The 15,546-nt window shown below is 37.4% G+C and overlaps 1 protein-coding gene across 1 annotated transcript in view; it reads left to right on the top strand.

Moving 5' to 3' along the window:
* Nucleotides 1-2,676: 2,676 nt before the first annotated feature.
* The window catches only part of LOC139732501 (inositol 1,4,5-trisphosphate receptor-like), a gene marked incomplete at its 3' end in the record, with an annotated part of 116,967 nt that continues 104,097 nt past the window's right edge, over nt 2,677-15,546 (top strand). The window contains exon 1 of the mRNA XM_071643362.1: nt 2,677-3,181. Within this exon, the coding sequence (XP_071499463.1) occupies nt 3,090-3,181 (92 nt within the window). The remainder of the gene's footprint in view (nt 3,182-15,546) is intronic.

Here is a 15,546-nt window from a genome sequence, read left to right as displayed (position 1 = left end):
GTTTCAGACCAAGTAGAGTTTTAGTTTTGACATTATCAATGTGAGAAATCATTCAAAGCGTTGCGTTGTGTCTTTCAATCTCGTGTCATTGCGTGATTACATTACGAACATACTCAAAGCATAACAGGAAATCGTAGTCGACTCTTCCTTTATTGTAGTGCATTGTATTTGGAAGATACACAGCGATTGCATGTTATTCCTTTCTCCCCTGATTTTTTATTTCTTTTTCTATCATGTTTGTGATGTTCACAGAGTAAAATAATATCAAATGATTTGACAAAATTACGTCTTTAATCAAAGTCACAAATATCGAAATCGGACTCTTGTTTAACTAAAGAAGAAGAAGAAGAAGAAGAAGAAGAAGAAGAAGAAGAAGAGAAAACATTGTAGCAGCTGCAACCATGGATATTGTGGTTACCATGACTACAGCAAGATAACAATAAACTGTGTACATTCCCATTGTCATTAAAATGAGAAATTTGTTCATTGTAACTCGTGATGAAATTACACCTATGTGATATAAATGCAACTTCATTAACGTTCACCAACGTGGGGCAAACACTGAAAGGGGTTATACGTTCATAACGAAGATTATATTTGCGAAATCCCCTTTCGGGATATGTCGAAGGAATTTTGTGAAATCGCTTAATCAATGCTCTTTTATCATTATCATCATCATCATCACCAACATCACCACCATCATCAATAATTACGGTAGGCCCTACTTCGGCACTGGTGATGTATGGAACGTTGAAGACTAATACGTTGTCAATAATAACAGTGTATTTTCTTGGTTGTCAAATGAACTCGAAAGAATATCAAAAGCAAAGAGAGCGTTTATTATACCAGAATAATGCGGACTTGTGGCTCTCAACTAATGATGGCGCTGTTGATAGATTCACGATAAAGTTACTCGTGACCTATCAAGCATGGTAATCACCGTCATTCACGTTATTTCACAAAATGTGGGTTTTTTTTTTTTTCGTTCGGTTATGCCAACGCCATCTCATAATTAATTAAATAGATTACAAAGCCAGAAATCAGGCAAAGTTGTAGCATAATTCTTTTTACCTGATATGATAATTATGTCTGATGATGTTAGCGCATCATATTTAAGGATAATATTCTAGTGGAGACACACCAATTAACCCAATTGAATTTGGCGACTTTTTCAATTAAAACCTTATTTTTATATTTACAATTGGTTTACTTTACTTTATACCTTTTTTTATATCTCTCTTGAACGGCACTTTTTAAATTGAATAGTTTGATATACAAGCCGATGATGTGAAAATCGATATCTGCTAGGTTGTCTAAAGTTTTTGTGGTTTATTCCATCTGTTGCCCTCTCTACATCAGAACTCTTGAGAAACAAAAACAAAAAATCTAAGCCGTTGCATCGATTTTTCTCTTCAGGCCTACTTTCCTCTTTTTGTGGTTATATAGATTTGACTATTTGAATATTTGAATTAATCATATATCTGTTTTAAATGTCAGATTAAAATTATACTGCGCTCATTATATTAGTTCGTTCAATTGACTTTGTATTTCATTAATGTATGAAAAAGAAATTAAGAAGTAAAATAAAATCAATCAATCAATCAATCAATCAATCAATCAATCAATCAATCAATCAATCAATCAATCAATCAATCAATCAATCAACCAATCAATCAATCAATCAATCAATCAATCAAACAATCAATCAAACAATCAACTGTGTTTGGATAATCCGAACTGATGAATGTCAGGTCCAATGGGTTGAACTGATTTTAATGACACAATGTCCTCACATACCAAAATTGGAGATAAGCTTAGCCTGTTTGGAATTGATGCCATAGTAACGTTGAATGAAATACGATTGTGACCTACATATCTCTTTTTTTGGGGAGGGGGGTTGAACATGTGACACTAACAGATACCTTGATACTTTGGTTTTGATGAAGTCATTCTTTTGGCAGCTCACACAGAGAATAAGATTGGGAGGATACGTGAAGTGAGCCATCGGAACGAGTGTCACAACATGCAAAAAATAAAAGTGGTGATAGGCGAACATAGCAATGTAATGTTATACGTAGGCCTACAGTAATTGCAAATTGGGTAAAACCCAATCCAATGTATCTAAATCATAATTTCGTAGTCATATGGGAGCCTGCAGGTCGCTGCATCACTTTGATGAAGAGAGGCAGTGAGCTAAGCAAGTTGCTCCGACCCTTAGCGTTCTTGGGTAGAAATAGAACTTGAATCATAATTTCTTTTAATGTGTTTACTCTTTATTCATTTCAGTTACTAGTAATTTTACCATAGCGTTTTAGTACCACATTTTGGATAGCATACCGGCAATATTAATTCAACCATAGCACAGAATCCTGATGTTCATTTATTTCTGTGCTTTCAACATACTGGTACTGTTGTAGGATGCATAACAGTATCATCAAGTACGCCATCACTTGGTAGTGAATCAACAGGTTTCGTCCACGGTGTGCTCGAGTGCACAACGTACCAGGCACTGTGGTGTATGCATATGTGGTAGCGGCTTGAGAGTTCGAGCAAGGGCTGTATGCGGACGTTACGAGAATTCTACGAATGTGTCTATGTATTTGTGTGTGTGTGTACGTGTGTTATGCAGGTGTAGTTCCACACACGACATAAAGCGAATATAATCAGACAGGAAAATGGAGGATAACTTCTTGCGAAATACGGACCTCTAAGGCTAATACTTACACCCAGGACAGTGGGTTGCAGGTTCTATCCATTTGATCGTTTTGTAGGCTCAACCTTACATTGTGGACTTAATGTGAAGTGCATTGTTAGCGAAGACGGCACCTATTGAGCACTTTCCAACAGGTGGTCTGATATTGGTGGTGAAACTGAAAGACATCGCCGCGGGTCTGCGGCTTGCTTCCGGATTGTGCTACATGTTGCTGCCCCGCCAAGCCCCCGTAGAGTGGGAGTGACGTTAGTGGACTGAGCACGTCGTTCCCGTGCGAAGGCAGCCTGGCGAGGCGTTGTTGGGTTTGTTGTGTTGTGTGACAGGAGGACCAACAGGGCCAGGGAGGGAGAGGTTGGATTTCGATATCACGACAAAAATGGGAGAGATGGCGGCCAGTTTCCTGCAATATGGCGACATCGTGTCTCTCTTCGCCGAGGGAAGTGTGAACGGATTCATCAGCACCCTCGGGTAGGTAGAGTCTGCACTTGACTACACATACACCTTCAATACAACTTGACCGAAAGATCGGTCTGTATCTAGTCGTCGGGGATATGTTCCGTGGAGACTGCGTCTGGCTTCACGGAATCCCCTCCTATACCAGTGGCGGATCCAGAGGGGGGCCCGAGGGCACACCAGGCGCACACCCCCTCTTTATTCTTTTGTTTAAACAAAAGAAAAAAAAAATGGGGGCGTGTGCACCCCCTTAAATTTTGTAATTTTAAAGGCGCCTCCCTTGGATCTGCTCCTGTATAGGCTACAGAGGAGAGCTGATAAAGTAAAAAAAATAAAAGACTCCTCCGCTCCGGACAGACGGATTTTGCTCTCTACAACTACACTTACAATTTCTCCACTTTATGAATTGGCACTCCTCTCTTGATACAGACTAATGAGTAATTTATTAAGATAACTTGTACTACTACTAACTACATAACACACCGCACAATAGTCAATATGCCAACTGAGCTGATGACGACATGATCACACAAATAATAAATAATCGAGGCATGATTTTTTTTGCTTCAAATAGATCTATTTGAATGTAGATGTCTAGAGAACCTAAAGTGTGACTATGTTAAAAGATGAATGAGTCTTCTGCCTAGTTATAAGGACATGTAGTTGCATACCGTCTGAACTAACTAGACAAAAGTCTGTACAAACTATAAAATTACAGTTAAAAAATTAGCATATTTTATGTAGGCATGTGCCCAATTTACTTTTGTTGTTGCAATGTTGCTAGACATTTAAAACTATATTCAAGCAACTTCAGGCTTTGGACAATTGCTGAATGCCTCAAACAAATAAGTGCCTGTCATGATGTCAGTCACTAAATGCACCAGTACATACAGTACATTGTAGTACTTTGAAAATGTGCACTAGACTGTGGAATGTTTTGTAAGGGGGGGGGGGGGTTAATGGAAAGTGGACTGGTACGACACTGGTACAATTGTACCTGACCATCCTAGAGTAGCATTATTTTGTGTGAGACTGCTGTCTGTCTTACTCTTGATAGGTGGCTTACATGCAGAAAAGGGACTTTTGAAAACAGTGTAGAAACAGTCTAAATCATACATTGTACATGTATCGCAAGTTGCATGTCAGGTGATAGCATGTGAAACCAGTGTGCACGAATAGAAAATATTTGTGTTTGTTGAAATCAGAAATATTTGCCTCTGAAACTAGAAAAGCACTTGCAGAGGGCAGACCTCTGCCATGCAGCTCATCTCCCATCATACTATGCATGCTGAAAATTGCCCAACTTCCACATAGAAGCCTTTTGTTTACATCATCAGCTTCCAGCTATGCGGCATGTGGCACCTTGCCTGAACAGAACAATGCATTTTACTAATTTAGAGCGTGTATTACATGCAAACCTCGAATTCATGCAGCTTGAACTCCCAAGTTCATTGACCCTATCTGCCAAGAGATGAAAAAAATCCTATAAAAGTCCATGAAAATTCCAAGATCATTGCCAAAACTGAAGTGTTGCTTGTGTCATTTTTAACTTTTCCTGCAAGTTTCATTCAAATTCGTTCACAACTCTTTGAGCAGTTATTTTGCAAACAAACAAACCAAACAAACCAACAGTGATTGTCAGGAATCTCCTCCTCCTTCTTTGGCAGAGGTACGTAATGGTAATTGTGATCAAATAGTTTGATTATTGATGCTACGCAGGTAATACTCAAGGAAAATGCCCGGTCTCATACAGCAATGTCAATAAATAGGCCTACATTAAGTACACATGCTACCCAAACATTGGTACTGGGGTATTCCAGGGTGAAACAAAATGGAATTTATTGGATGTCTGATAAACAGACCCTCCATTTTTCCTAGACAGGGGTTCTTGTTCTCTACATAATGAGCTATTTTTTAGTAGATCACATTGAATTGACAATGTAGTGAATATTAGCTTTTCAATGAAATCAAAATCATATCTATAAAAAAAAAATCCTTGACAGTTGTGCTCATTTAAAATTGACACCATTTGTAAAGAGCACACATTTATCTTACCTACGTGTATGTAGTTTGAGGACACTTCTCAGCCTTTAATTGCTGGCTTACACTGTATTTTAAAGACAATAAAAAGTTTTGGTACCGGTACCTCAAAAGTTTCCTTGAATTTCCTTGTCTTAGTTTGTGTTTCAGGTTAAAGTACCTTTCATGTAACTAACACTGTGAGAATTACTCGCCCCAAAATGCTCTCATGTCTTAGTAATCATGCAGTTAACTGCGGCCAGCAGCCCCATACGCATAGCGACCAGCAGTCCCATACGCATAGCGTAATCGGGCTTCGCATTGTAGCATTCAGGATCATGACAGATTTAGTATCGCAGGATAAATGTCAACTTAAAATCCCAAAAATTCTTCAATTTGAAGACTTACCAATTAAGGTGAAGTATTGAAAACAGGCTTCGGGGCAACGTTTGGTTCTGCCTATAGTCCCTTTCTGTTCGAATTGATGACTGAATGTGACTCGGTCGAGAGGACCTTGGGAGAGCTACATACACTGAATACTACAGCCAGTGCATGCGAACACATCACATGCGCACAAATTTCAAATCCATCAACGGATAAGATGTTTCTGTGCGCATGCGCTGGCCGTAGTAGTCAGTGTATGTAGCTCTCCCAAGGTCCTCTCGACCGAGTCACATTCAGTCATCAATTCGAAAAATTCGACTATTGGCAGAACCAAACGTTGTTCGAAGCCTGTTTTCAATACTTCAACTTAATTGGTAAGTCTTCAAATCGAAGAAATTTTTGGATTTTAAGTTGACATTTACCCGCGATACTAATTCTGTCATGATCCTGAATGCTACAATGCGAAGCCCCATTACGCTATGCGTATGGGGCTGCTGGTCGCAGTTAGCTATGCGTACAATGGGCTGCACGCTGCTGGTCGCAGTCAGTGGTTTCGTACAATATTTATCGACACTGTACGGCGACTGCTCTGGTACGAAACCATTATTGCATGATTACTAAGACATGAGAGCACTTTGGGGCGAGTAATTCTCACAGACAACGTACTTTAACGTGAAACACAAACCAAGACAAGCAAATTCAGGGAAACTTTTGAGGTACCAAAACTTTTTATTATCTTTAAAACATAAGAAGTTAATTTTTACAATTGTATTCATTATAAATGTGGAAAATTATAACATTAACAACAACAACAACAACAATCAGAGAGTAGACTTGAATGGTAGTTAGTGTTACTTCAGCGTGTGCCTTTTAACTTGACTGAAACATTTGGAAGGCACACAGGAAATAGAGCCAACTTACTTCCCTCCTCCAGGCATGAAATTTCAATTTTGGCTACTGAACTCTACTCATGTAATAAATACAATGCATGCACCTGTGGAATGATAGCCCTTGCAGATTTAGCTGGCTGGCCAGCTGGTATAATGTAGATCGTGTTTGTACACACAGGGCAGCCTCTTGCCAGGGAACTTTATAGTCCATGGGCCAAGACCCGAAAAATGGATTGTTGGTACCATCTGAGGTGGCACAACCTTTTTGGTGTCAGTTTGTTTGTCGGGCATAGATATAACATATGCTTATCAAGCTATGATAGCATACCTTAATAAATGAATTTTTAACCAATTTGGTCTCGTATTTATATCCCTATACTTCTGAATCGAAACTAAACTGCTATACAAAGAAGAGCACTGGCTACTGTATGTCCACAGGTGTTCTGTTGTAAACGCGGTGCGCTTAGTCTTTATTCAAGGCAGCGAAGGGAATATCCAAAGGGTTATGATGTCCACAGCTGTCACGCGGTGTGCTTAGTTCTTTATCTAGACCAATGTACCGTTATCATATCTAAAGTTCCTCATAAAAGGGATTATCCATACTGTTTTTATACTATCCTATCAACAAATACATCAGTTTAAAACAAAAATCACTCTGTTCATTTACAATATCATTCATTATAATGTATCGTAGTGTACCGTTACATTGTTTTTGCATTATCTTATATTGTTGGAGGGAAATAAAGCGACATTGGCGTGGTATCAGCATTTTCACCGTAGCGTTTTCACCGGAAAATGATAAATGATTGAAAAATACGGTAAAATTCACTAGGAATTGCTTTTGTTGTTGTTGTTGTTTTTAGATAAAAGGATATACACTGTATCATACGCTTTGGATATTCCCTTCACCGTCTAGAATAAAGACTAAGCGCTGTGGACATCATAACCTTTGGATATTCCCTTCACTGCCTTGAATAAAGACTAAGCGCACCGCGTTTACAACAGAACACCTGTGAACATACCATAGAGCTGCATTTTACAGCTCTATGGAACATACAGAAGACAGTGCTCTTCTTTGTATGGCGGTTAGTTTCGATTCAGAAGTAAAGGGATATAACAACGAGACCAAATTGGTTAAAAATTCATTTACTATGACTAAGCTACTCATTTGGAAATGCTATCATAGCTTGATAAGCATATCTATGCCCGACAAACAAAATGACACCAAAAAGGTTTTGCCACCTCAGATGGTACCAATATCTGGCCTGGCCCATGGACTATTAAACCTGTTGAGGACTAGCTGATTGTGCTATAGCATGCATTTTCCATAGACACCTGCCGAGTATATTTAGGATAAGTCTTCAATGGGTTGATTATAAATCATTTAACCCTAATCAGGCTGGGCTTTTTTGGCTATGCTATATCGGGGGGGGGATTCCGCCCCCCCTTCAGATCTCGCCTATGGAACGCGTGATCGCGCCGAAAATCATCACACGCGACGCCCGCGACGTATACTATCAAAATGTATGGTTGCTTTCTCCGAAAAATTTTTCTTATATTTTATATTAATTAATTATTGTAATTTATGCATAAAATCAGTTTGGGGCTCTAAATCACTTATTAATGCTCTAATTAAGCTAATTAGGTGATCCGAGTATCCTCTCGGATCACCTTCTGTATCTGTACTGATTCTTTATTCTTCTTTCTTTGTTTCTTTCTTTATTTCTCCTCAAAAGTTGTGCAGAGGTTAGCTCAGAAAGTGCTATGCCTATCAAGTTCAAACTTATACCATGTATGTATCGTGTCCCAAAGACGACAGATCAAGTAAAATCATTGTGATCAGTTGACCGTGACGTCACTATGACGTCATTATATGAAAACACATTCTCAATCATATCTCATTAATGGGATGGAATTTTTAAATGAAATTTACGTCACATATATTTCAAGTCAAGCGAATTCTATTCATATTGTCAAAATTTATATTTTCTCTTAAAACGTGCGCGTACGCGCGCGTTGAAATATTTGTATGCTCCAATCAAGCCCAAAATTTTTTTGCACACGTTTCAGACCATTTAGAGCATTTTTTGAAAAAATGAAAAAATCGGACGGACGCGTACGCGCGCGCGCATATACGCACGCACAGCTCATATGCAATAGAAATTTCCCATTTTTTTCACTGTGATCAGATGTCTGAAATGTGAAGGAATATTTCTACCAAGTTTCAAGTCAATCCGACTCAATATGACGTCATACGGGCCCGTCAAAGTTGAAATTCCGCGCGCGCGTCAATGGCGATAGACAGTGCAACTATGCCAAAAAACCGCAAATCTTAAATCCGATTTTACTCGTCAGGATGGACGGTGACCCCCCATTTCCTTTACATATTCTGAAAGCTGATGAGTTGTATATGTCATTTCATGGGTTGGCGATGCTGAAAAAATGATTAAAAGATATCAAATTTCTTAATAAAGTAAAAAAAGTAAATTTTCAAAATGACGTCATCAAATTTCAAGTTTACTCGAGCGTATCTCACTTATCCTTTGCCAATTTTCACCCAAATTTCAATATGTTGTAGCTTATGAAATGCTCTTTCATAAATTAAATACTTGATTTTCATTAGATGACGACATCACCTCGAAAAAATGGATTGAAGGTAACCTTGTCAAATTTGACCAGTTTACGTGTAATCTCTATGGGAGTGCAATTTTTATGGAAATGAAAATTGACATGACTATCTTTATCGAGCACTAGCTCACTTATGCTTTAGTGAATTTCTCTAAGGTTTTAATATGTTGTAGCTGAGACGTAGGGCTATCGTAAGTGTGCCCTTTGTTTTTTCATACGTTGTCGGGATCACGTGAAAAAACTTGGTTGAAATTAAAGTTTATCTTCGATGTATTGAGATATTCCTTTCTTTTTGCAACTTTATGTGCAATAACTCAAGAAAAACATACCCTATCACCACCATATTTTGCACATGTTTAGTTCATGTCACGAACATTATTTCATAAAATAACAACTACTTGATCAGACGCCATCTTGGGTATGTAAATTAGGGTCAAAGGTCATAAATGTTTCATCCTGTATCTTGGTGAATACATGACCTATCTTTCCCATATTTTGCACACGTAAAATCCATGTTACAGGGATCATTTCATAAAATAACCACTTTTTGCTCAGATGCCATCTTGTCTGTGCAAAGTGGGGTCAAAGGTCATATGTACTTCTTTTTCTATGTTCGCTATGACGTGTTATCTCTATGGGAGGGAATTTTTTAGATGTGAAAATTGACATGACTCTCTTTATCGAGCACTATCTTACTTATGCTTCGGTGAATTTCTCTCAGATTTTGATATGTTGTAGCTGAGACTTTGCAGTATCAGGACTCGAATCATTGATAAAAAAAATCGGATCACCTTAATTTGTCAGTGATGACAAATTACAATCTCTAGTTTCTTTTTTAAAATGTTTCTTGTATCATTCTCCTGAGACATAGGATAAAAAAAAATCTGTATCGAAATTAATTTCTTATATATTTGATTGTTTTTTGAATTTCTTATGTATTTCTTTGTTTTTCGACCTTTTGTTTTTGTTTGTTTTTTGGCCAAAATTTGTCACAGACATTTTTCGAAGCTTTATTACGCTAAAATAAATTAATTTCGTCCATTCTAAGTCAAGATATGAATTTTTATGTGAATTAATTGAAAAAAACACAATTTGCATTGGATTTGTACACAAAATCACGTTTTGGAACAATTTTGGGGTTGACAAATTTTTTTTGAACGGGCATCGCGTCAAAACGGTACGTGCGGGCACAACAATTTTGGTCTCAAAAGTTGCGCGACACTTGAAAGAAAAAAGTCATGAATCATCGCGGCGGGAGCTTATCGCGCTGCGAAGATATTGCGCGAAACGTCGAGGGGGGCGGATTCCGCCCCCCCCCCCCCCCCAGCCTGATTAGGGTTAAAGGAAAGTAGAGCAATGAGGATACCATTGGCCTGCCTCCCTTTGTGCTTTAAAGGGAGCATGGGGTACAACGTACTTTGCAAGCTGTGCTGAACATGCATAAAGTGCTGTACAATGACAAGTTCAGTACCGGTATATGAAAGGGCATAAAGCCAAATGAAAGCCAGATATTGCAAAAATCATATCTACAATGTATCTGAATGATTCTCGGTGTATGACACCATGATCACCATTAGGAATACAAGCATTATTTATTTCCGACAAGTTTACTCATGTGGTATTCTATTTTTCTTTACCTAAAAAAAGTGTAACTCAAACGCTTCAGTTTAGAATTAGCACATTTTATCATTGTATTATCTGCTGTGCAGTGTACATTGTACTTGTAGATACATTGTACATGTAGGTACAGTGTAGTTTGTACATTTTTTGTTGAGCAAGCGCTGTGTCCTTTCACTTCTTCTTTTAAAGTGTTGAATTTTGTCATTTTCATGGTCCCTGAACAGGTGTACAAATGTAATAGAAAAAAAAAGCGAAATAATGTTTTACATGAAGAAGGAAAAAAAAGTGAAATGTAGAAGTAACTTTCCAGGGGAACATTTTGAAAAAAAAAAAGAAGAAACTTCTGCTTGAACTACAGTTATTGTCTCTGCATCCATTATTCAAGAAATTACAGTATGCATTATATGTACCATTAGTGTCAACTTGAATGTATTCTGTATAACATTGTGTAAAATTCATGCATCATACAGAATAGGTGAATTATGTCACATTCTTCAGATACACAATGTATTGCTGCAAATATTTCTTCTACTTCAATGACAACATTTGCAGTATAAATCCATTTTATGAACAGGCCTACATGTACATTGTATCAGGTCCTGTACCAATGAACATTTATGGTTCTTTTATGTTATAGGAACTTTCTTCTTTGCATGTTTTGAGTACTACACAGTTATACACATGTAATTGACATTGAAAACTCCGTAGCATTGTACGTGCACACTTTCCAAAGTGCCTGGCACAGAAAGGGTCAAGTTTATGTAAGAAACAAGCACATGGAAAATTGGTCATCTCGCTGAATGATATCACTACACTCTATAGTATGACCCTGGTGTGATCAAACAGCTGGACATCCCAATTAATGCATAGTGAAGAGTATTCATATCCAAGACCTTTTGTCTGTCTTTGGATGAAGATTTACTGTGTGGGAGGGTTGTTTTCTCTGGTTGCTAGGCAGCAAGCGGTGCACGTTGCGCCCCAGCCCCATTAGCTGATGCCCCCAGCTTCAGGGAATTTCCGCCTCGTGTCTCCCCTCAGTTACAGGATGTCAACATAGTGATCCTAGTTAGCGTCTGGATTGGTCTCTTTGCTGTTCCAGAGGTTGAATTGATTTCTGCAGAACTGCAAAGAAACTTTAGGAAACTGTTCTACAGTGCTTGAGAGGAGTTTTCTTTCATGTCATCTCACTTTCATTCAAGCTCAAGCTTTTAGATTGAGTGATGTGGATTTTTAAATGATCACAATAATGATAGCATTTATTGAAATATGACAAATATTTGTAAGAAAAAAATTAAATATGAGTATTAAGCTTTTTGGAATTTTAAATTTTATATTTATGATATTAGGTAAAAATTACATGCATATGATATGAATTGTTTTGATTTTCACTGATTTACAATATTATTAGCAAATTTAAAAAATCAAGGTATAATATATGCATTTAATTTTTCTTAGTTTTAGCACACTATCACAGTTGTACATCACATGCACACAGTGTATTCCTGCTGACTAATATGCAAACCCTGTGTTGTATCATTCAGGTTTGGGCAGTCCTTTCCTGCTTGTAAGGTTATACAGTTTGTATATTAGGATTTAAAGGCGTACTGTAATTTACTATTTGCAGATGAAACAAGAACCCTGCATTAGTGCTTTAAAATAGTTCTAAAATGTGAGTTACATATAGGGATAAAACAACCACTGTAAAGATTTGAATCAGTAAAATGTGAACAATAATTAATGAAATTGTTTCCATACTAAACCATGTACAGTTAAGATTTATTGAGAAAAATACTGATATCTCCTTATCCATTTAATATTTTAGGCTTTATCGCGAAAATTGTGTATGATGGGGTGTTTTGTGGTACAAAAGACCTACACATCTACATGTTGTATACTATGCATTAAATGTCATATCTTGAAAATTTTCTAAATCACTGTTCCAAAAGGTAAACAGGACCTTTAATAGGCCTACTGGTGTCATTCATGTGGAAAGTGGATTTAATGTAACATATGTAGTGCTATGACATCATGTACATTTATCATCCATTACTTGCCATAGCATTGTACAGAAATGTATATTGAAATCACCGTATTAACATGTACAAGTTTGTCTGTACACTGTTGTGTGATATTGATGTCTACATTGTACTAAATGTACAATAGCTGAGTTATCTGTCTCAAAGTTCTTGGAAATATTTTTCTGGTGGTAGGTGTGTTTTCCCTAAGGTCTTTATTCCATGAAAAGATCAAGGTTAAAGGTGAACAAAGGGAGGCAGGTTCCTTGTTGCCAGAAATTGTTTGAAGTTTATAGTCAGTGGTGGTGATGATGATAATGATGATAGTACACAACAAACATCAACTACAAGGCCTATTATAATCCTACATGGATGTCTGTTTGCTAATCCAAGTTCCTAATCCTCTTGAGAATTATAACTTTGTTCCCTTCAATGATCCATTGTGACTGAGTAAACCATAAAGGAATCCAAAGATATTAAACACACATAATACTACAATGCATTAATTGTATAAATGTACAGGGCCTTCTGTATATTCAAAGTACAGTATAGTTGAAACAAACCGGATTTTGAAATTTGTTGTAATATGTGAATGATGTCCCCCAAAAGTTTTTTTTTCTATTCTTTGATCTACTGTACATGTATGTGATTTTGATAATTTCTCTGTTCTTCAATCTCTGTGATATTGATAAAATGTACAAGTTGAAAGAAACAAGTGCCTCCACATAAAACATCCCATAGACTGATTACCTTCTGTTTTATCTATTTTGTCCAAGTGCAAACAAATTGTCACAATCTAACCTGTCTTAGCGACCACCTGTCTATAGTGGCCACCTGCTGCATATGGACACTAGAAACAATTCCCTCTGAGAGAAAAAGTATGTTAAGCCGTTGAAGACAAATCCCGAGAATACTTGGGCAGGTGTCTATGCAAAATGTGTGTGATAGCAAAATTAGTCCATCCTCAATGGGTAAAGAACCTGTCTATAGCGGACACCTGTCTGTAATGACCCCTTTTTTTGCCTCCCTTGGTAGGCTGCTATAGACGGGTTTGACTGTATTCTGGCATTTCAGATTATACAAATTTGAACTTGCACTACCAACTGTAATCTTTAACAAGAGTGCTTGAATTTGTGATCTAGAACCATATTGATGGAATGAGAAAGAAGTTACATGTATCATCACTTTTAAAGAGAAATATAAACAGTTTTCCGATTGAATATCATAACACAATGTCTAAGGTACAATGTACCATTATGATAATATGAATTGCATGATTATGTAGTTATGCTGTATGGCTGCCAATACTTTCCCTAGTTGTTAATGCAATTGTATTGGTTGATTAATACCTTTGATGAATTGCTAATACTGACAGCAAGTAGTATACTACAATGCACCAATATACGCCAAGGGCATAACTTTTATAGCTTGATTCTGGACATTTGTGTACAGTGGAACTACATTTGTAGAAAATAGTTCAGAAGGATTGAGAGATAGAGTATTTTGCAGTTATTCATGTACATGTAGCTGGAGAAACTAATCAGTTTTTAAGAATTAATAAGGATCATGTAAAAAACGAACAAATATACAATGTAGGCTACCATCTCTTAGTAGGATTAAGAGATAATTCATTGTAGATGTACAGTACGTGTAGTGTATACTCCCCATCTTGATGTGTGCAGAGATTTTAATTAGCCTATTCATATCATATACCCCTTTCGTAAACTCACCCTCCAATTATCCGCCTAAGAATAATGCGGACATTTCAATAAAAAATGCGTTCACAAACTCTGAAAATTATCCGCATTATTTTTATGAGCGCCTGTCCTGAAAAAGGCGGATAATCGTCATGGTGACTGCACACGTCCCTCCTGCGGGAAAGACAGGTGATGTTTGACCGCACCCCAGCAATTATCCGCATTATTTGGGTTTGCGTTCATAAACTCCAAATCTGGTACCGATGCTGCTATTACATATATGCGGATAATAGAAGGGTCGAAAAAAAGCGGATTATTCTCCCCCCCCCCCCCCCCCGCTCCGATTTTATGACCAAATGATGCGGATATTATCCGCATTATTGAGTTTATGAAAGGGGTAATAGATTGGTTTATGGGATGCATAATCATGAGTACTATTGACATATGCCTCATTGTCAAAGATGGAAGAACAAAGTGCTCACTAAAGCTAGAAAATACATCTTCACTTCATGTGTTTAAATGGTGCTTGTAGTTCTCATTTCACAATTTGTAGTTCCCAGTGCCATCCGTGGTATTGTGCATAAATTCATACCAGTAGAAATGCATATTTTACAGCTCCAGCTGTTGCGTGTTTCAGCAAAAACCAGGCACTGTATTCATTGCCATGATTTCGCCCTGAAGGTTATAACAGAGCATTTTCTCTATGATTGATGAGTGCACATGAAACAAATATACATTGTATGGTAGAGTTTCAATGATAGAGCTTCATTTGTGAATAAGGGTAGCATCCCAATTTACATATAGACCCATTATCTGACTGGCCCTTAGCTTTTCAACCTGCCAAACTTACTCATCAGCATCCAGCAACTGATCTATAATACCTTCTTGACCTACAAGTTGGAGATTAGCCCACTAAGAGGTACTGTAGTAATGTGCCTAAAGTCCAACAGGAAGGTCACAGTGACTCAATAGTTATTAGAAGATTACTTTGTCATGTACATGTACATGTAGGTAATCCCTATTCTTTGACCAGTTCGTTTCTAGACATTTGAGACTGCATTCGCATGCATTGAGAGTACGTACAGCACGTTGAAATACGATTATAATGACGCATCACTTACAGTCAT

Source organism: Diadema antillarum, unplaced genomic scaffold (assembly GCF_040938485.1).
Source record: "Diadema antillarum isolate AM-2024a unplaced genomic scaffold, OU_Dant_1.0 seq00000429_RagTag, whole genome shotgun sequence".
In the NCBI taxonomy this organism is placed as follows: domain Eukaryota; kingdom Metazoa; phylum Echinodermata; class Echinoidea; order Diadematoida; family Diadematidae; genus Diadema; species Diadema antillarum.
The sequence above is the reverse complement of the archived record's forward strand: the minus strand, read 5'-3'. Positions and strand labels throughout refer to the sequence as shown.